The 23,482-nt window shown below is 40.6% G+C and overlaps 1 protein-coding gene across 8 annotated transcripts in view; it reads left to right on the forward strand.

Annotated features, from left to right (window-relative positions):
* Positions 1-23,482, forward strand: part of Anks1b (ankyrin repeat and sterile alpha motif domain containing 1B) — an 866,240-nt gene that overhangs the window by 489,778 nt on the left and 352,980 nt on the right. For 3 of the 8 annotated variants that reach the window (XM_057757559.1, XM_057757560.1, XM_057757561.1), the window contains one exon: positions 18,704-18,810. In XM_057757559.1, coding sequence (XP_057613542.1) covers positions 18,704-18,810 — 107 coding nt within the window. Of the gene's footprint in view, positions 1-18,177; positions 18,811-23,482 lie in introns of those variants that run through there. The other 5 variants (XM_057757563.1, XM_057757562.1, XM_057757564.1 and 2 more) reach the window with 3 other exon arrangements.

The following is a 23,482-nucleotide window of genomic DNA, read 5'->3' on the forward strand; positions in this document are numbered from 1 at the left end:
ATTTTACACAGGCGTGCTCTGAAATCCTAATTCACCTCTCTATAGTCCATGAGGTAATGATGTGTACAAAGTTATTTTCAAATTAACATGGTTGACAAAAGGAAGTGGTGAACGAAGCAGAAAACACCGTTTACAGCGTTGGGGAAACATTCCTCTTATTGTCATATATGCCAATGACAAACTTTATTCAAAGAGATAAGAAGAGATAAGAAGGTGTCCTTGTATTTCAGCTAATTTTGTGTGCCAGATAATTTTGATATCAATTAATTTTGATAGAAGAAATAGTTCCACATCAGAAGGCCAGCTTTATTAAAAACAAATAAAAATCTGAAGGCCAGCTTTATTAAAACAAATAAAGAACAAAGGAGGGTGGCTGGAGAGATAGTCAGTAAAGTGTTTGCCACACCAAAGAAGGACCTGAGTTCAGGCCCCAGAATCCACATAAAATCGTTAGGCAGTGTGAATTTGCAATTCCAGCATGAAAGAGATGAGACAAGTGGGTCCCTGGCACAGCAGTGCAGCCCACTAGGGAGCTGCAGAACAATGAAAGCCTCTGGGAACAAGGTGGATAATGCAGAAAGAATGCCCCTGAAAACTGACTTTTGACCTCCATGCTAATGCTCACATGTGCACCCAGGCACATACACAAAAAACGAATAAAATAGAAGCTCGATTCCATTTCAAAACGTGTATCCTATTTAATAGAACTATTTTTTTTGATGTACATTTTGACACTGGAAATGTGTCTATATATACTATTTATAACTCTGATGATAATCTCCCACCATAATAATACAATCTATTCTATCTTTTTTAAATGGCCATGAGAGCTTAAAAATGTTATTTGACCGATCAAATAAGTTATCACAGATAGCAGCACGTCCAAAAATTTATCTGTATCATTATTTTCTAAGACACTGACTCTTTTGTTAAATATTTATTTTTATTGTTTTTAATTGCATGTAAGATGCATGTGTGTGTGCGGATATGTGCGGGTTGTGGCAGGCACCATAGAGGCCAGAATCATTGGGTCTTCCTGGGGCCAGAGTAGCAGTAGGTGATTGTGAGCTGCCTGAAATGGATGCTGGGAACTGAACCCAGGTCCTCTGGAAGTTCAGCGCAAACTCTAAACCACTGACCCATCTCTCCAGCCCTCTATATACTCTTTTTAAGACCTAAATGAACAATGACCTTAGGATCTACCGAGCCTAAGTAGCATCAGTGCTGCGCTGTTCACTCTCAATTGACTACTTAGGTGCTACTGAGTTGATTTTTAGTTTAGTTTTTATTTTTAAGTCTAGTGGTTCTGAAGTGGAGACTTCCTACTTTGACCACCACTTAGAGCTAACAATAATTTATTTCTGTTTTAAACTGAAGTTAAAATGTTGCTGAGAAAACCAGGAGATGCCGGTTTAATAATGTTTCATAATCTTTCAACTCAAATGAATTTAAGGGGGAAAAGGCACATTTCAAACATCTGTCTGCATTTACAAAGTATGAGGAAGGTATATATCTACATATATCCAAAGGAATTCAGGTTTCCAGGGAAACCTGTTGCTGAGCTGCAGTCGTGTTTCTTAGGGACCCCACCCCTTTCATCTCTCAGTTCTACGCTCATCCTTGTCGACTCCTTTCTCGGGTTCCAAGTGGTTCAAATAAAGCTGCCAAGACCGCCAGCCTTACACCTTAACAGTGCCATGGTCTGTGTGTGCAGCAGGGGTCAAGACAGTGATACAATTCTCCTGTTTGATCTTTAACTGATTATTCTTATTTAGTTCAGGTGTCAAACATCTATAATAACAGCTATAGTGACGTATCGCTTTTTAACAATTTACCACAAAATTAACAATGTAGCACAACTCATCTTTTTAATTTCATAGTTTCCATGGCCCAGGAATCGAGGCATTGCTTAACAGCCTACTGTTGCTTCAGACTATGTCACCCGAATGCAGTGTTTTAATCAAATGTGTTGATGGTCACTGGGTGCTCACCGGGGAAAGACCTTTGCAAAGCTCACATAATTGTGTGTTGGCAGGATGGAATTCCTTCTAAGTAGTTCAACCGAGGACCACATTTCCCAGCTGGCTGTTGGGTGAAAGTTTCCTGAACCCCTGGGCATGTGACTCATCATTCCACCGTTTTTTTTGTTTTGTTTTGTTTTGTTTTTAAATCCAAGCCAGCAAGAGGGAGGGTCTCCTAAAATGACTAAAGTCGACACTTTGTAGTCTAACTTTGGAAAGGATATCTTTATAAGACTGAGATATTCCAGTGGTCAGAATGGGAGAAGCACAGTGCCATTAACACTCGGTGACAAGAATCTCCAGTTCACCTTAGTAAGCCACCTTCTTCACCACGCTTGAGTTCTGTGTCCATCTCTGAACATGGTGTTCAAAACCTCTTCCCAAGGGCAGGAAATGAGAGTGGGAAGGGAATAATTGATGTCACTGTCAGGACAGGGATGGATGGTGGCTAGAACCGCCTGTGACAGAGTCCCAGGTTTGGCGCTGAGTTTTAAGGAAAACCAGAAAGGAAGCGTTTTCTTACTCCCATGGCTTTGAGTCACTATGAGGCCCAATGTTTATCTTAAATTACCTAATTATATGTTTATGTTATGGGATAAGATACTTCGGTGTGTTGATTCAACATTTCTAAGCTCGCTCCATTCTTTCCTTATTTGTGATTTATGTTATAATTTTCGAACATTGCTCCACATGAAGAAGCTAAAATTTTTATGTCTGAAGTTGCTAAAAACTGTAGGAAGAGCCATATGGATTTGAGGCTACAATAGTCTCAAAACAAATGGTCTCCTACCTTGCCTAAAGGAATATAAAGGTCATTAGGAAGGGCCAGAAGCAAGTATTCACCGTGGGTTTTTCAGGGATTCACGAGGAAGTACAAATCAGCATTAACATTGAGATGAAAAAGAATTTAGAGCCGTTTTTCAGTAGAGAGTAAAGATCTATAAGTTGTCTTAGCAAGCAAGTAACCAATCATTCACACACACACTTACTTCAAAACAGTAAATGCTCTAAGATGAACCCACAAATCCATTGATGGGTCCTTCCAAAATCCAGATTCCCACTTGTCTCAGAAAGATACATGTTTGAATTTATTTCCAATTTAGAAAGTGATTATTAATGTTAATGTATATGTTATATTTTATTTATTACAGTTAAGTATCATAACCATATGTGGCCATCATTGTGCTAGATTATATTTATTATGATTTTTATTAATGTTTAGTGTCCACCATATGCTAAGTGCTTTCCAAATTTATCAATGTCTTGAATTCTCTTAACAATTGCATTCTATAAAATTGTGTACTAATGTCTTTTCATCACTTTGTGATTCATGTCTAGGATGCCTGGGCACCTAGAATTTTAGCACTTTCCTCCCAACACTCAATGAGTATTGGTTTGCTGTGACTGCCATGACAAAAGTCTTCACTATTGGGAAAAGTCGACCTCAGGTTTTACTTTGGCAGGGAGTGGAGGCTTGGCAGACAAGAGGCCTTGCACAGCAAATGCAATCACTATGGAAGCTTTTAAATGGCTGAGGATGTTTGGAATACGCTCTGCTCTAGACTTCCCAGGGTTTAGTTCGGTCATGTGTAAGCTCTTCATGAGGGGGAACTTAGAAAGCTTCCTAGGTCTCCTACTTCTGACGTCTTCCTTGTATTTGGACATTTCCATCCCCTAAGAGATACTTGTAAGGCAAAAAAATCCATCACATATCCCTGTTTGGATGAGCTGCGTTGTTCTCAACACACAAGCCCCTGAACTGTGTCCTACCTGCTTATCCTGCCGGTCTGGTACCTAGATAGCCCCTTCACATATGCACACAAAGCCTTGGACTTCCAGCAATGTGGGTCTCTTTCAGTTATCTGAGCACACCAACTCTTACGATCCCTGTGCTGGAGACTGTAGCATCCATCTGTTGACCTCACAAATTCCTAGGAAGTCCTCCAGTTAGAGATCAGATTGCTGCATCTATTAAAACCCATCTAAGACCCTTCCTTTATTCCTAGACTTTCTATATACTTGTACACAATTCCATTATGGCATTCTCCATCTGTATGATAGCCATGTTCCTACCAACCCAGCAGACCCTTGTCACCATCGGGACACGTTCCTTTACCCTTTGGCTTTATCCCAAAGGTGGCCACACAGGAGGCCTGAGTGGACTGATGTTCACAGCAGGTTCTTCTCAATGTGAAATGAAACTTTGACAGATCCCTTCAAAGAAGGGAAACCAACGTGAAATCAACAGAATTACTGGTTTCTTTTTTTCCCAGTCAGGTATGGCCTATATGAATAATTTTGTCGTCTGCCAGAAGATTTTAACATTTCAGGCTTAAATTCCATTTCCTATTTTAGACCATACCCCAGTGCATAAGTTGTCAGATCTGTTTAGTAAAGGCTGGTATTTCTTAAGCGTTTCACGAAGTTTTTAGTTCAAATAAAATGCGAGGCCTAGGGGAAAATTAAATCAGAGCCCCTGAGTCCTGTTAGCATTTTAACGTCAGTGTCTGATCTCCGAGCTTTTTCCTGTCTAAGTCTTGGCTTCATGATCCAGAGCTCTGTTGACCCGCAGCCTTTCTCAGTTCCTGGAATAACTGATCCTTCTCCTGGGGCCTGCAACCTCTGCTTTTTGTTTTTGTTTTCGGCTGTTCTATTGTCATTAGATGCCCTGTCCTTATGGTATTGTCTCTCTCTTTACAGATCTCCCTTGTTCAGGTTTCTCCAGGGGCAACCTGGGTACGTAGTTTATATGTCTCAGCCTGGAGGACATTTAGAATGGAAAAAAAAATCAGAGAATGCTATTTTCTAGATAAAAACAAAGTGTCGGGATCTTTCCTACAACGTCCTAGAGGGGTGAGCAAGCAGGGCTCACTCCTAACTCCTGTGACTGCTCTGTATGACAAGAGACAGGAGCTCTGGGGGCACTCACTGCTCGGTAGCTGAAGGTGCCCCCTCTCTCCCACATGTGGGCACAGCCTCCCTGAAAGCTCAGCGTGCTCTTTACCAGGCTCTAAGACATTACCAGTCTCTATTTGAAATGTGATGAAGCCGCTATTGGTCTCTTTTCGCTGATTACAATGCTAGGAGTAGAAATCATCTTTTCTACACTCTCCCAGCCCCGCCCTTTTCAGCCCAGCCACTTTCAGAGGGATTCCTAAGGCCCTAAGGCAAGGCTTACTGGTCCCAAAGGCTGGGCTCTGGGTGTGTGTCAGGTGAGACAAGGCCTAGACTGGTGTCAGGCATTCTGATCAGGTCACAACTAGCTTTGCTCTGTCCATGGCCAGCCAGCTAACCCATGCATGCATCTCATCTCCTCTCCTCTCCTCTCCTCTCCTCTCCTCTCCTCTCCTCTCCTCTCCTCTCCTCTCCTCTCCCCTCCCCTCCCCTCCCCTCCCCTCCCCTCCCCTCCTCTCCTCTCCTCTCCCCTCCCCTCCCCTCCCCTCCTCTCCCCTCCTCTTCTTTCTCCTCTCCTCTTCTCTCCCCTCCCCTCCTCTTCTCTCCCCTCCCATCCCCTTCCCTTCTTCCTTCCTTCCTTTCTTCCTTTCTTATTTTTCTGTTGGAAACAAAGAGATGGAGGCGAAGAAAAGACCTCATGTCTCCAGACCAATTTATCTCACTGGGGACTAAATGAAACACCAGTGCATGTTCTCTCGGCAATAACAACGCTCTGTCTCCAGCACTGAAATAGTCTTTCTGTATCACGGGGCTTTCTCATGCACTTATTTCATCACAACTGCAGATATTACAACAAGATGGATAGATAAGGTGTCCCCTTCATGAAACAAAAATAGCATACCTATGGGATTTGTCCAAGCAGAGTGGTACTTGTTCTGTGGCTCTGGATCAAAAATAGCAACAGCAAATACTTGAACAGTGGAGAAGAGCCAAGACTGAAATCCAGTCACTCTGGCTCCGTCATGTGCTGTTTCAGCAGCTCATTGCCGAAACATACCCATCGTATAGATAAACCACAGTTTGCCCATTCATCTGCTGATGGACATTTCAAGCTGCTTTCAGTTGTTGGGTTGTGCAGAGAAAACTGCTCTGAATTCTTGGTTCTGAGTCTCTCTGCCTGGCGTACGCTTTCATTTCTCTGGGTAAAATCCAGCAATCTGGAACGGCCATGGAATAGAAGCTGTCAAACTGTTTGCGTTAGTGGTTGGACCATTTTACACACTACCAGCAGTGTTCGAGCATCCCGCTCAATCTACATCACCGTCAACCTTACCCCGTCGTTATCCGTCGATGCTTTCCGGGGTTTTTCGTTTAGGCACTCCAGCCAGGGCAATCCCATTGTGGATTTCATCTTTTCACAGGCTTATTTACCATCCGTCTACCATCTCTTGTGAAACCCCTGTTCAACTCCTGTATCCACTTAACGTTTAGTTTTACTTTTTAACTACTGAGTTTTGAGGATTCAACTATACATACGTATATGATATAAATAAACCATATATATGATATAGGCTTACTATGGGAAATGATTTACGCATACTCATATTTTAGGGTACATTTTGAAGGGCAGAACTTAAAGTTTCTGCTGGAGTTTGATCATCTATCAAATTCCCTTAAAGCATTATGCTTCTATTCGGTTTCTGTAGACCCTTTGCCTTTCATGTGCAGTTCGGTCGTCTCTAACACAGAGACTGACTGGAATGCCTAAACTCAAAACCCCGTCTCTGACACCTGCTGGGATTGTGATTAGGAGTCTGTTGACTCTGTAGAGGCACTTAGGACAAACACATGTGTTAATAATGCTGGGTCTTACAGTCTGTAAGCATAATTTATTTAGGTACTGTGTGATTTATCCCAGCCATGTTTTATGACCGTGAAGATGCTACCCTGCTTATCTTTTGATGCATTTACTCCTTAGAAGTTCATAGTACCTAGTGTTGTTGCATTTAGTGCACATTTTTATTTAAATTTTTAATCGCTTGTGGTTAGTTATAAAGAAACACGGTTGTTCTTTGTATATTGATCCTGCATCCCAAAATCTTGTTAAACTTGCTTATTCTGGTTAACTTTATATAAGTCTCATAAAATTTTACAAGTAGAAAATTGTGTTATATATCAACTGAAACACTTTTAATTTTTTGCTTTCCAATCTGGATATGCTTTATTTTATTTCTCTTTCATGAACATCCAAAGATGTTGATTATACTGTATTACCTTGAAATAATGTTAGAGAGTATTTCCCAGGCTTCGTCTGTAAGTCTTTGTGTCTGTGTCCAGTCGACATTGATATACCCAATATTATCATCTGACAGGGCCTCTGTGTGACTATGGTGTTGGATTAATGTTGCCCTAACATCATTTTTCTGAAGTGTTTGTGTAGAACTTGTAGAATTCACTTCTGAAGCCGTCAGGCCCTGGGTTTTCTTTATAGAAAGACATTTTAACTATGAGTACAATAAGTTCGATAAAAAGAGAACTCTTCAGTTACCACATTTTTCGTAAGTAAGCTTTGGTAGTTCATCTTCCAGTAAATGTGTCCATTTCTGCTGGGTTGCTTGCTGAATTTACCAGCATAAAGTTGTTCAATTTTACTGGTCATGTCAAAGAACAACATTTGGTTTCAGTGATTTCTCTCTATTGATTTTTCTGTTTTGTGTTTCATTTATTTCCTTGGTGATCTTTATTGTCTGGGTTTTACTCACTTTGGACTTGGCTTCTTTCCTCTTTGTTCATATTTCTTAGGAACGGATGCCGTGGTTACTGACCGGAAACACTCCATTTCTAACGTGGGCACCTGGCTATACATTGCCCCGGAAGTGCCATTTTAGCTGTAATTCACAGGGTTTGTTTGATACACTGTTTGTGTATTTATTCAGCTGAAATATTTTTTGAAAATGAAAGAAATTGGTCTTTAACAAAGATACAAAGAAAGAAAAGCAGAGATATCAAGGCAAGGAGGGCCATTATTATATTTACTATAATAAAAATAGTAAATTCAAACACAGTAGATAATTTGTTAAATAGGAGAAAAACACTATCAGGACACGTTAATACTTCACTAGGACACAATTATCTTAACAACTACCAGCAAACTGTAAAATCTGGTTCAAAACAAGGTGGATAGGTAAATGAAAAGCATCCAGTGGTCGCATTTGGTTGTAGGAAAGGAGAAAAAAGGTAGAGTGTGTTACAATTAGTGTTCTAATGTCACCAGAGTTGGACGGACATAGAGTGACTTAGTGTCGGATTTTGCTAATGGTATCATCACTCTGGGAAAATGTATGGAAAATTAAACAAATTGACTTCCATGCTATGGAATAATATTCGGTAATAAAAAGTAATATGCTATTGATACAGAACAATGTGCGTGGATTTCAGAGGACATACCCTTAGTGATAAAAGCCAGCTCCAAAGGATAAGCTATGCTGTATGTGTCACTCATGTGTCATTAAAGTCACAGCATGATAGACACCGAGAACAGATTAATATTAATACTTGCCAGAGGATGTGGAATACAAGGAGAGAGATGGCTGTGGCCATAAACGGGTATGTGAGAGTCTTGCTTGTGCACGGGTGGTCACGTGATTTCACATGTGATAAGATCACATGGGAATGAACACACAGAAATGTGTGCACGTGAAACTGGTGAACCCGGAATGAAGTCAATGGATTGTATCAATGTCACTTATCACTTACCTGGCTCTGTTATTTCATAATCGTTTCAAAGCTAGTGGTGGATGGTCAGAGTTACAGTATCTCCCCTCATGATTATTCCTTAGAATGACGTGTGGACCTCCAGGTGTCTGAAAGAATTAAAGAAAATAAACAAATGATCCTAGAGATATCAGGCAAAAAACTGAATAACTGTGGTATATCCACATCATGGGCTACTATGCAGTCATATGTATGTATGTGTATGTATGTATGTATTACATCTATTTGAGTGTGTGTGTGTGTGAGGATATGTGCATGGGAGTTCAGGGGCCTTCACAGACCAGAAGTGGGGATTCTCTGAAACTGGAATTACAGGTAATTGTGAGTTGCCCAACATGGGCACTCAGAACCAAACTTGGGTCCCCTACACTTAAACACTGAGCCATCTCTCTAGCCCTATGCAGTTATTATTAAAGTTAAAATACCCAATGAATACTAATTAGAACTAAGTGATTTCTTCAGTGGAATTTGTGTTGGGTCAGAAAAGTAAGGCTCATAAAAGCAGGTGTGGTATGATTCCCTTTTTTGTAAAACAGTGCCATAATTCCCAACACATTTGCGTATACCTGAATGTATCTGTCTTTGTGTGTGAATGTATGTATGTGCTGTTTAACAATAAGGAGTGTGTGACCCTACACCCTAGCTTGTGAAAATGGACATCTTTGCAAGAGCAATGGATGCTACAGACTGAAGAAAGGGAACAGGAGAGGGATGACCAAGAAAACTAAAGATGAAAAGAAAATAAGCACCAAAATAGCAATATATATGACAGATATCATATAAATATATATATGATGGATGACATAATTGACGTATACAACTTTGTGTTCAATTTTTGTGAACTTAAAATTTAATTTTTATCTTACATTTTATTATAAATGGCCATAAAACTCTTCAGAAATAATTTATTTAATAGTCAATTCACCCATTTAAAATATATAATGCAGTGATTTTTGGTATAGTCACATAATTTGACAGCCATTTCTCTTTTTTATACATAACCATATGTTTATTATTTTCTTCAATACCGTTGTAAAGAACTCACAACTCCTTTTTATTGTTTTTTATTGGTTTTATTGAGCTATATATATATTTTCTGCTCCCCTCCCTTCCTCTCCCCTCTCCTACCTTCTTCCGTGGTCCCCTTGCTCGCAATTTACTCAGGAGATCTTGTCTTTTTCTACTTCCCATGTAGATTAGATCCATGTATGTCTCTCTTAGGGTCCTCATTATTGTCTAGGTTCTCTGGGATTGTGAATTGTATGCTGATTTTTTTCTTTATGTCTAAAAGTCACTTATGAGTGAGTACATATGATATTTGTCTTTCTGGGTCTGGATTACCTCACTCAATATGATGTTTTTTAGATCCATCCATTTTTCTTCAAATTTCAAGATGTCGTTATTTTTTCCACTGTGTAATACTCCATTATGCAAATGTACCACATTTTCCTTATCTGTTCTTCAGCTGAGGGGCATCTAGGTAGTTTCCAGGTTCTGGTTATGACAAATAGTGCTGCTATGAACATAATTGAACACATGTCCTTGTGGTACAATTGAGCATCCTTTGGGTTATAAACATATTGCTGAGTCTTGAGGGAAGTTGTTTACTAATTTTCTGAGAAATAACCATACTGATATCCAAAGGGGCTGTACCAATTTGCATTCCCACCAGCAATGGAGGAGTGTTCTCTTTACCCTACATGCTCTCCAGCATAAGTTGTCATTAGTGTTTTTGATCTTGGCCATTGTTGTAGGTATAAGATGGAATCTCAGAGTTGTTTTGATTTGCATTTCTCTGATGACTAAGAATTTTGAGCATTTCTTTAAGTGTCTTTCAACCATTTTAGATTCCTCTATTAAGAGTTCTCTGTTTAGGTCTGTACTCCATATTTTATTGGATTATTTGTTCTTTTGATGACCAATTTCCTGAGTTCTTTGTATATTTTAGAGACGAGCCCTCTGTCTGATGTGGGGTTTGGTGAATATCTTTTCCCATTCTATAGGCTGCTGTTTTGTCTTGTAGACTGTGATCTTTGCTTTACAGAAGCTTCTCAGTTTCAGGAGATCCCATTTATTAATTGTTTCTCTCAGTGTCTGTGCTACTGGGGTTATATTTATGAAGTGTTCCCTGTGCCAAATGCATTCAAGTGTACTTACCACTTTCTCTTCTATGAGTTCAGAGTGGTTAATTTTATGTTGAGGTCTTTGACCCATTTGGACTTAAGTTTTGTGCATGGCAATAGATATATATCTGTTTTCATTTTTCTACATGTCAATATCCAATTATGCCAGCACCATTTGTTAAATGTGCTGCCTTTTTTACATTTTATTTATTTGTTTATTTATTTATTTTTGGCCTGATATCTGGGCCTTTAATTTAATTTCATTGGTCCTCCTGCTTTATGCCAATACCAGCCTGTTTTCAGTACTGTAGTTCTGTAGAAGAGTTTGAAGAATTTTGCTGGGATTTTGAGGGGCATTGCACTGAATCTGTAGATTTCTTTGGGTAAGATTGCCATTTTTATTATGTTAATTCTACCTACCCAAGAGCATGGGAGATCTTTCCATTTTCTAATGTCTTCTTGAATTTCTTTCTTCAAAGAGTTAAAGTTCTTGTCACACAGGTCTTCCACTTGTTTGGTTAAGTTACTCCAAGATATTTTATGTTATTTGTTTTGAAGGGTGATGTTTCTCTGATTTCTTTCTCAGCCCATTTATCATCTGTGTAAAGGAGGGCTACTGATTTTTTCAAAATAATCTTGTATCCTGCTACATTACTGAAAGTGTTTATGAGTTGTAGAAGTTCCTTGGTAGAATTTTTGGGGTCGCTTATGTAAGCTATCATATCATCAGCAAATAGTGAGAGTGTGACTTCTTCTTTTCTGATTTGGATCCCCTTGATCTCCTTTTGTTATCTTATTGCTCTAGCTAGGACCTCAAGAACTATGTTGAATAGATATGGAGAGAGCGGACAACCTTGTCTTGTTCCTGATTTCAGTGGAATCGCTGTGAGTTCCTTTTCATTTAGTTTGATGTTGACTGTTGGCTTGCTGTATATTGCTTTTATTATGTTTAGGTATGTTACTTGTATCCCTTCTCTCTCCAAGACCTTCATCATGAAGGGATGTTGTCTTTTGTCAAAGGATTTTTAGCATCTAATGAGATGATCATGTGTTTTTTGGTTCTTTTTTTTTTTCAGTTTTGTATTCTGGTAGATTACATTGATAGATTTTCATATGTTGAATCATCCCTGCATCTCTGGGATGAAGCCGACTTGATTATGGTGGATGATGGTTCTGATGTGTTCTTAGATTCGATTTGCCAGTATTTTATTTAATATTTTTGCATCAATGTTCATGAGTGAGAATGATCTATAATTCTTTCTTAGTAATGTCTTTGAGTGGTTTGGGGTATAAAGATAATTGTAGCCTCATAAAAAGTGTTTGGCAGTGTTCCTTATGTTTCTATTGTGTGGAACAATTTGAGGAGTATTGGTATTAGCTTTCCTTTGAAAATCATGAGAATTCTGTGTTGAAACCATCTGGCCCTGAAGATTTTTGTTTGGGAGATTTTTTATGACTATTTCTATTTCTTCAGCAGTTAAAAGTCTATTTAATTTCATTATCTGGTCTTGATTTAATTTTAGTAAGTGATATTTATCCAGAAAATTTTGTTTTCCAATTTTGTGGAGTACATATTTTCAAAATATGACCTGATGACTCTCTGGATTTCCTCTGTGTCTGTTGTTATATTCCTCTTTTCATTTCTGATTTTATTAATTTGGGTGTTCTCTCTCTCTGACTTTTGTTAGTTTGGATAAAGGTTTGTCTATTTTGTTGATTTTCTTGAAGAATCAACTCTTTGTCTCATTGATTCTTTGTATTGTTTTTTGTTTGTTTGTTTCTGTTTTGCTGATTTCAGCTCTCAATTTGATTATTTCCAGCTATCTAGTTCTCCTGGGTGAGTTTGCTTCTTTTTGTTCTAGAGTTTTCAGGTGTTCTGTTAATTCACTAGTGGGGTATTTTTCCAGCTTCTTTATATAGGCATTTAGTGCTATGAACTTTCGTCTTAACACTGCTTTCATTGTGTCCCATAAATTTGGGTATGTTGTGTGGTCATTTTCATTAATTTTAGTTAAATTCATTAAACTTTAATTTCTCCCTTTATTTTTTTCCTGGACCCATTGATGATTCATTGACAGCCATTTCTATCAGCAGGTATAAAACATTTCATCTCCTCCATAGGGACTCCCAGGTCTATTAACAGTGAGTGACTCTACAAGTCCCCTTAAATCCCCTTTGCAGTCCTAGGCAGCCCCTAGCTTGCTCTCTGACTCTGCAGACTTGTCTATCTGGTCTGTACAGTACGAGCAGGAACACAGAATAACTGTTTTTTTTTTTTTCCTCAGCCTTCCTTCACCTAGAGTGATGTTTCCAGGTTTGATGCATGTCGTATCATGCCACCTCACTCCATTTCTTTCTATTGCCGAGTAATATTCCACTGCCCGGATGTAACACATATTTGTCGGGTCACAGATGTCGCCTGGCCAGGCACTACTGTCATTTTGCCCCATCTCTCTGTTGATTCTTGTACCTCATCTGCTGTCGCGGGTTGATATGTAGACATTAAGCTTCTTTAATCACCAGGCGGTTACACTATTGTTTTCTTCAGTTCCCTGAGGTAGAAATTGCTCCGCAGTTTGGTTCAATTAAATTTGAGCAGGAGAAATTTTTTAAAGCAGGCTTTGAAGTTCATTCTGATGACAGCAGGGCTCCCATTCTGTCTCTCCCTGGTTCTCTGCAACTAGGGTACCATTTTCCTTTTTGCCTGGATGAAGTTCACTAGCCTCCCCTTACTCGTTTAGCACCAGCATCTTCTTTTTTCCTTCTTCTTCTTCTTTTTTTCCTTTAATGCAGTCTTTCCCTACACACCCCAGGCTGGCTAGGAATTCAAAATTCTCCTGCCTCTGTCTCTGGAGTCTAGAATTAAAGGTGTACATCGCTGTGCCTGGCTTTCTATTGGTTTTGATAACATCCTTATGCTCCTCTTGGGTTTCAGATAAATTTACCCCTTGGGGGAAGTTTTAGAACTTAGATTCCTAGGAATGAGACTCCCCTTGGACAAAAGCTTTGAGCTGTCCTGTGAGCAGTGGGTGCTGGCATTGTCCTTTGGTCTTCTCTGTTTACATTTCTGAGCATGGGACTGTCCCCTCTAAGTGCCTTGCACCAACTGCTCTTGGTCTAGCCAAACTAGGATAGATTCTACCCCATGAATAAGAGTGGGTTGGACAAAGGAAGCCCCTGACTTCCCAGCTGTACTCACTGGGAATTTAATGTCTGCAGATTTGGAAGGGACTGTAAAGACTGGCCTGCCCCTTCTCATGAGATTCCCTATCTATGGCCCAGGAGCTAAAGAAAGAAGGTGCCGTTCTCCTGAGGGTGTTCCTACCGAAAGCGTCTGTGGAGAGGACTCTGGTACAAGGGAAGGTAGAAACCAGCCATCACCCTCCAGCCACAGAAGCCTCCTGATCACGGCAGTTTAGAAATGTTTTAAATAATATCTTTCCATGTGTTGTGTGGTCTTGGCACACTTTGTAGAATCTTCCAGTGGTGTGGGGGGATTGGAGCTTGTTTGTTTGGGTTTTGCTGCCACCCTAGTTTGGAGCAATTATTCTCATTTCTGGGAGTGGAACTCATTAGAATTATGTTTTCAGAAAACTGTGCCAAAGGGAAGTTCCTGGTCCCATCACATAGTTTGAACTTTATCACAAGTGACAATAATTCATACACAAATCGGGACACTGTGGCCCTGAGTCCACTCCCTCCTCTCCCTTTTACTATACTCACTTTGAAAAATCACAGAGGTCCTCACTGAACAAAAGTGCCTGCCCAGTAATGGTTTGTAAGAATTTTAAACTCCAGGAGAGCATTTTGAGTAAAATAATGAATATATTTAGACACTAAATGTGATCTTCAGGCCTAAATCAGGGTTCTTTAGAAGTCTGACTCATGAGAAAAACACAGAAAAAAATCAGAAACCAGCATGCCTCAGGACCTCTCCTCTCTCCTCCCTTTCCCTTTCCTGTTTCACCCTCTCCCAGTTCACCCCCCCCTCTATATTTTGCTCACATACGGAGAATTATTAAACAGAAATCAAAGAACTGAATAATTAAGATCATAGAATTTAGAAAGTCTATATAAAAATGTTAAAATGGGTAATAACAAATAATCTCTCTAAACTGTTTATATATAATCAGTCTAAGTCATGGAATGATTTTCCCTTTTTCTTTGTTAAGAAACCAACAGCCATTTCCAGAGTCATTCATTCATTCATTCATTCACTTAATGAGTGTGACTTAATACCTAATAACTGAATGGTACTTTTGCTAGTCACTTAGTCACTGGTTTGGATTTTAAAACATGAGATGGAATTTAAAAGCAAGCCAGTCAGCATATGCCTTGCCAAGCAAAAATATACCCTGGTTATTTTTATTCAGTTTTTACAGAGACGATTTACCTTCTCATAAAATGGCCAGGAAGAACACTGCCAATGGGATCCCAAGAAACTTCCTTTTGACTTGACGCGGTAGCAGCTTTAGATCTAATCTTTCGCAAGGAGCACCTTGTCCTCGCTGTCTCATGCAGGTCGCTGTTGCGTAACTACAGTCTCCTAAAGTTGGTGCATGCAACTCTACTATCTCTTTGATATTCCTAAAAGATCTAGGAGCAAAAAGAGATAAATTATAAACAGAATAATAAAATTCACCCAGGCATGCTCATTCAAGGAGAGAATGAAGATGATGAAAAAAAAATCCCAACCTGAAAATTCTATTTAAAAATTAAAATGTCTTGAGTTTTTTTTGTTTGGGAATCTCATACATGCATACATTGCCTTTGATTAAAATACCCACCTTCCCCTCCCCTCTACCCCCTCATCCCCTGTCAATAATTCCTTCCCAAGTTCATGTGCTCCTTTTTTTTAACCCACTTTTTAAACTCTGCTTGTTCAGCGTCGATAGCCTCTCAGGGACTCCATCCTTGAAGACAGCTGGCTCTTCTTCCACTAGTGGCCGTCAGTCCCCAAAAGCTCTGTAGCAGGTGGCAGCACTTCACGGACCTCCCCGTACATGCTAGGATTTTGGTGGCCTTGATCTTGTTCAAGTCTTGTGCATCTGGTCACAGCCACTACTGAGTTAACGTGCGCATTGGGGCGGTCACCTCCAGGAAGCAGTCTTGTGATGGGGATCCTCTACCTCTCTCTCTTCCGTGCTTCCATTTCCAGTGAGCCCAAAATACCCACTTTTTATAAAGAAATCAGATACTTAGTAGAGTTTAAAAGAAGTTAACTACCCAATAAAACAAAATGGTACAATTAAAAATTTCAATTGGAAAATAAGAGACCTTTTTGGAGTTTGGACCATGAGATTGTTTCATGTTGATCATCAAGTGAAAATTGATCACATACAGTGTACAGTATCAGGAAAACGGGTTCCCTGCTTTCAGGAAATAAGTCTTGGACATAAATAATGATCATGTAAGTTAGAAAACGATTGTTATAATAGAAGGTAATTATACCATTTAAGAGAGAGAAGAAAGAAACATTTTTTCTGTTGGGAGGACTAGAAGAGGCTTCACAAGGGAAATTGCAGAAGAGTTGTAGGGTTGAAATAAAACCAAGCTCATTTCAGCCTTCCTTCAGAAACCAGTCAAAAATTCCCCTGGTGAAGAACTGTGAAAGCAGTGTTGAGGAAAGGGTTAGAAAGCTAGATGAGATCCTCAAAATGTCACCAAGAGTTGAGAGTTCATTTTTAATCCAGCGGGAAACCACAGCAGGGTTTTGATACAAGAGTTACCAAAGCTGTGTCTTAAATTATTCTGACGCTGTGTGTAAGTTGGATTCTTTTAAATACTACGGTGTGGAGGGGGCAAGAAAGGGCTCAATGGGCAAAGGAACTTGCCTGATTATGTTTGATCCCAGGAACCCACAGGGTGAAAGCAGAGAACCAACTCATGCAGGTTGTTCTCTGACTTTCATATGTGCACACTATAGTCTTTGCACACACACACACACACACACGTGCGCATGCACAGTATGAAAACATTTTTGATGATTAAAAATATGACAGAGATTTAAGACCATTGGAGTGGGCATTATTACCTCAGGCCAGGTGCCAAGAAACAAAGAAGACAAAAGTCAAAGGAGAAGGGGGTAGGGGGCTAGAGCTCAAAGACCATTGTCAGCTGTAGAAGGGGCACGCTGCTTTGAGATTCAATGTCTGTGTGCCAGGGAGATTAGCAGCGCCCTTAAACTGAGAAGAGAGACAGAAAGATGAGACTTAAAGAAGAAAGGAGAAGGGTTCAGCTGCACAGTAAATATTTATTGGGTGCATATTATGTGCCAGGCACTGTTCAGGGCCGGGTGGGGTGGATTGGGTGAGAATTAGCTTGAATTTGGAAAGTTCTTGACGTGGAAGAGGCTCTGTTCCCCATCTGCGTGGCTCTGGAGTCAGAGCTGGAGCCAGAGAGTGGGAGTTCGGGAGGAAGTAAAAGAACTTTCTAATGAACGGTGGCTTTGGCTGGGTAGTGAGAGCCCTGTCGTAGGCAGCGTTGAAGCAGAAGATGGTGGCCTTCCAGGAACACAGGGCAAGAGTCCTTCCTTGGGACGGGGATGAGGGGGAGGGGGGCTGAACTGGCCTTTCTGACAGTTTTCTTCTAGGCTCATTTTTCTCATGAGCCTCAGTAGCTCTGCAGGTTCTATTATTAATCTGTGGTTTCTCTCAATTATTAAATAAATTACTCAGTCTGTCTGCCATTCAGTAAAACTCACACATTTACATCTGTTATTCTTGAATTATTTTTGGTTAGGACTCTTTTTCTTTATTTAAAAAAAATTATCCACCCAGTTAGTGTTACCTTTATAGATATTTTAGAATGGGATGCCTGGTGGGTAGGGTTATAAATAACAGAGGAGGGGAAAGGCTTTTCTTGTGCCTAATAGCGTTGTTATTTGGAACGAGCAGACAGTGGATTATCTTGATTTGCAGATTATGATGCAGTTTCTATATGTTGCAGTAATTCAAAAAATTAAAAAAAAAAAAAAACCAGAGAGGTTTTCACTTTGATGCTGCGTGGTGAAGAAAGAGAACAATTACACTGTGAAGCTTTCCATCAGAAACACTTCCCTCTGGTGCATTTTAAAAGGGAGAAAGGCAAGGAAGGAAGGGGAAAGGGAGCCTGTAGTGCAAGCCTTGTTGTGAGCTCCGCGTTCCCCGGTGTCTTTTGAAACGTAAAAATCCCACAACAAAATAGCTCGGTAATGTATAACCGGGGATGAAGATTTGATTCCGATTTAGGCGCTTTGGTTGGCTTTTGAATCTTGCTATTTTCTGCATTTGTTTTGACGGCTCTCATCATTCAAGATTGACGCTTGGATGGGTGTGTAGGAGGGAGCAGCAGCAGCAGGCTTACAGCTTGCAGACAAAAAAAAAAAATCTGCCTTATCTGATGGCTATTATTGAAAATGCGAGGTGTAGCCTGGGCTGGGTAATGAAGGGGAGCGAGCGAGGGGGAGCAAGGAGCATGGAGCCGCATACTGACGAGTGTAGGAGTTACTTGATAAAAAGAATTCTGGCTGCTGGCCGGGCATTGCTCACTGTGGAGTACTCACACAGTCACACAGAACGCAGAGCAGCCTAGGCTGACAGCTTGCTATGCCTTCTTCTGCTGCCTGGTTTCGGGGGCTGTATGACGCACTGGTCGGTAGTAAAGATTAATATGTAAGAAATGTGGAGCTAGGATCAAGTCATACTCCGCAGCCTCTCCTGGCAAACTATGTGGTACTTCTGACTTCGCTCTCTCGCTGAGAACGTTAATCTGTCAAGCTGGCGGGCTCCTTCGAGAACAACTTTCCCCGGAGCATGATGTGGCAATGCCACCTCTCAGCCCAGGACTACCGCTATTACCCCGTGGACGGCTACTCCCTGCTAAAACGCTTCCCTCTTCACCCTCTTACAGGACCCAGATGCCCCGTCCAAACAGTGGGACAATGGCTGGAAAGCATCGGGCTCCCTCAGTACGAGAACCACCTGATGGCTAATGGATTTGACAGTGTACAGTTTATGGTAAGATTGCCCTCTGTGGCCACGGAGCCGCCTTTTGTCTGTCTTTGCTTCTTATGTGTCTTCCACGGCTCAGAGGCAGCCTGGTTTGCACGGAAATGGATTGGCTTTATATATGCAACTGCCTCGGAAAAGCGAATGCCTTTAGGACAGAACTTACTGTATGCATGTAGACACTGACTAGAAAATGGGATCTATATGCATCCCTTAGACATGTGTGTCGTATGAATTGGTGAGTGCTCTATTTATAGGCTCTGAAAGAAGATTAACATTTATATTCTCCCTGCCATTCTTTGTGTGATTTTCCCCCCTATGAATCTGTGATCTTAGCATACAATTTTGTTATACCACGCTTCGGCTAACCCCAGATTCTAGAGACATGTTATTTCACTTGGACATCAGCATTGTGATTAATTAGACAATCCGCTTTGTTGACGGCATGGCAATCATTTTTCCTGCTAATCACTCGATAAAGCAGTTTAAATCCTGCGGCCAGCCCTTCATTAGCCAGCCGCTTCAGCCGGTCCATTAGCGAGAGCATGCTCTTTCTTCCACATGCCGACTGAGGAGCGGTGAAGTATTGTTTGTTACTTTGGGTGGAAAACAAACACTTGGATCAATTGGATAGAGAGGAGCTGCTGGACCAAGTGCATTGATGTTCTTCCGAGTCCGGGTCTATGTGCGGTCTAAACCGGGGGTGTACAAACTTCCCATTGTGCATATAGGTGAGGAGGAGGATGGGAGGGGTGCAGGCGACAGTCTAGTTTTCTGATCATCCTGAGACCTCCTCCAGCGCTCATCGCTTCCTCTTGTTAAGCCCCTTTAAACCACACCACAGCCCTCTCACCTTTCCTTGCTTCAAAGGTCCCACCCCACGTGTCACTTGGTCCCTAAATTTAGGGAGACCTCCATGTCATAAGCATGTAGCACACCATCTGCTTATAGAAATACTTAATGGATCCTCTGAAATAAAATGCTGGGGAGACACCTACAGCATGATCATAAAAGCACTGAGGGCTAGTCAGATCTTTCCAGTTCCTTTTTCAGGATTGTTTCTCTCTAAACTTGACAGAATTATTATAGATTTGAAGGTTATTAAGATAGTTAAATTTTACAAAAATATGTACACCTACAAGCTTTTTAAAGATGCATAAAACTGGCCCATCCTATGAGCTTTAAGTAATATATGCATAAAACCCTTTATGGGTTTCTTGTTGTTTTTCTTTTAATAATAAGCTGTGCACTTATTTTCCTTGTGTCCATCAGACAGTCACTGGTTTTGCAGCCGAGATCCTGTGGGTGTTGAAATAGAAGTGGAAGGTGTTACAGCCTGAGCAGAGTTAAGACTGAGTTGGGGCAATAAACAGATGCTGTTAATAGAGGAACTAGCAAACAAAATGAAGATCATTGACTACACATCTCTACATTGTCTCTCCTTAAACGGGGTGTCTCATTCCCAAGCCCTTGTCAAATTCTCTCTGGCCCCTGAGAAGTTGGCCGTTAGCTTCCCTGAATTAATCGGCCACACTGAAGGACTTTTAATTCTGCTTAATTTTCCTCTAAATATTAAATGCTTATGAGCAAATGTAATCCCCCTTCGAAAGTATTTAACTAGAAGGTGACCGCACAGGCTTAAAGGACTTGAGGGCAGAGTGTGAAGAACAAGCATGTGTAAGTTGTGCACAAAATGTACTCGAAGGGCAAGAGCCCCGAGCACCGTGAGAAGATCAAGTTCCGATCCTAGATTGTGGCTTTGCCTGTTCATTTCCAAGTATTGTATGAAATCTTCCAGAAAATAAGAGCCCCTTGTTAATTCACGCAAGCCAAAGGCTTTTGCATCAAGAGACCGAATTTTAAAACAAAACAATTTTGATTTGCCATGGAGAAGGACTAATTAATTGTGGAAATGTAGCAAATCATGAAACGGTGTCATCAATTACTCCATTACATGCTGCTGTCGTACTCCATTTGTTTGCTGCCGATGTTGTAGGAAAAGGATGTCTACCTGTATGATAATTATTCCCTGATGGCCATAGTCTGCTGAATGCTGAACTTAAAGCGCACGGTGATTGGCCCGCTTTAAGAAGCAAATTTCATTAATGTGAAAATCCGTTAGACCCACTCGGTCTCCATTCGGCGTCATGTTCTAGCTCTTGTTTTCCGGGTAGCACATTCTGACCTGCATTTATTCTTCCTGTTGCCTAAGCAACAGGCACCACGCTCCCCTTAACTGTGATGTCGTGTGGGTCTTATTAGCTTTTGGGAAGAAGACAGAAGACATCACAAGGATATAATTAATGTTGGTTAAATGTGGCAGCATAGCCGTGTGCTTTGTTGTGGAAGCATTCTCCAGAGCTAATATTTCGTTGTGTTGATGTTCTATTGATAAGTTTTAAGTTTAAAGTTTTATTGATAAATTAAGTTTAAAGTTTTCTTTAAAATAACTTTTGAAGAATTTATTGAAGACATTTTTTTTTGCTAAATCTATTTTATATACTCAAGCACAAACACAATATGTGATTGATTCTATCTCATGGCAACCATTAACTTTGGTAAAGATTGCTTAATAATGAATCCTGGACTTGGTTAGAAAAGAAGAAAGCTCCTCTCCATACACTTTTAGGTGTTGATCATCTCTCCTCACTTCTCCTTCGGGCTCTTGATACTTCCCCTTGAGTTTACAGATGCAGGAATTATTGTCCTTATCTTTAAGACAAAATTATAAACTTTTGTTGTATGCATTCATCCTGCTTTGTAGAACATTATGCACACAGATTAGATCCAAAGTGCCCTTAGGAATATAAACTAAATAGAAAAGGCTACAGTTCGAGAAGGGCTACAGCAGGACCTATAGCCGGCTGAGACTTGGGGGAAGTCATGTGTGTGTTGACATCAGAAGTCCTCTCACGCGTCATGTGTCGAAGTCTTCCCTAGCCCCACCCTGCCTGTCCCCCTAAAGATGCGTCACAATGCACAGCGGTCTGCTTTCTGCACAAACATCATCTACCTGCTTCTCCACAGACCTGGGGCTGCTGTGGGGTCCTCTGAGCCATGTGACTTTATTCAGCCACTGTGGTGTATGTTAGCATGACTGTGTTTTAACGTTGATTATGTTCCCAGCAAGGAGTTTAGGGTTGTATCAATTGTTACACAGGGTGCTGTTGCTTATGGTTTTCCTTCCTCTGCTTATTGCTACCGCCAGCTTTTTCTAAGTTAAATGAATGCTTCCTAAGTTGTCAAAGTCTCAAATCCTCTGTTCCTTTTTCTATGGCTTTGCTCCTTTCTGCCATTTTTGTCCTCCTTAGGTGCTGTCATTTCCTTTCTTTCCTCTGTTCTTTTCCTTCTCAACAGTCTCCTTGCCTTGATTATATAACTTTCCTTAAGGACTACAGTCCACAGTCGTGTGTCTTCTTGGAACTCATGTGGTGGCTGTGTTTTGCAGCCCTCGTTCTATCTCTAGAGTTAGAAATTAAGCTTCTGCTTGTGTATAACTTGTCCTTCCAACCGGAAGAGAAATTAGCAAGTTTGTTTTGCGTGTTAGTTTCCTTGCTTTTCTCCCAAGTCCTAAGGTAATGTAATATACATAGAAATCCTCTGGTAAGTGCCACATACACAACAGGTTGACGTGGCTGGACCTCCACTCTCGATTATAAACTAAAAGTCAGTTTTTTGCCCATGGGAATATGGAGCACTAGTCTTCTTCGGGAATTGAGTCCTCTGTATATATTTTTCACATACTAGGAAATGTTAATTGCTAGGACTCAGTGATGAACAAAACATGACCCTTGCCTCAGTCAGGGCATCCTGTTCTGAGTCTTTCCTTGCAAACCCCACAGGCGTTCCTTCGTCCACCTAGTCTATAACACAGGGATCTTGCCCCTCATCTTTTTATACAGTCAGCATCACTCAGCCATGTTTCCTGTATTAAATTATAGTACATAATGGAATGTGCAAAACATTTGTTGGAGCAAAAAGTCAAGGAAGATGGAGATAGTGCTAGCATCAGACACATAGCAGTACTACAGCAGATCGATGGCATAAGGACCAGAATACAAAGCTCGTGTCACCTGGAGGAGGACTGACTCAGAGTCTCGCTATCCTTACTAACCAACGGTTACATTCTTAAATCCTAAAGGGGAAAAGAATGAAATTATATATCAAATTATATATCATGTCTCCCTGTTATATATAGCATCTCTTGTTGACCTGTTGACTTGGAACGGTCTGGCCAATTTTGATGTGTTCAGGATGAAGTCTTTATGATGTCAATTATAGGAAGCCCCACACCAATTGGCATTTTTGTGCACTTGAGTGGGTAACATTCGTAAAGCGCTTTCTGGAGGTCAACATGAGCAGTGCCCATTAGACACTGAAGGAGACCCATGGAGCCCTTATAGGTGATTAGTCCGAACAAAGGATGTGAACAAGTGGAAAGTTGACAGGTACATATTGAACTGAAACTTTTCTTCCATGTCTGTGGCGCGTACTACGTGCGAATGGAAAGATCTCTCACACTTTACATAACTTTGCTGGAGTAAGAGTGCTCTTTGTAGCTGCTCTGGTAAAATGACCTTTGAAGTCTTAGCAAACCACTAGATAGGTAAGATGTCAAACCTGTGATGTAGAAAAATAAATGGTCCCCAATGGCTAAGACGAATCACTCCAGTGATGACTG

The sequence above is a fragment of the Chionomys nivalis genome, chromosome 25 (genome assembly GCF_950005125.1).
Source record: "Chionomys nivalis chromosome 25, mChiNiv1.1, whole genome shotgun sequence".
Classification (NCBI taxonomy): Eukaryota; Metazoa; Chordata; class Mammalia; order Rodentia; family Cricetidae; genus Chionomys; species Chionomys nivalis.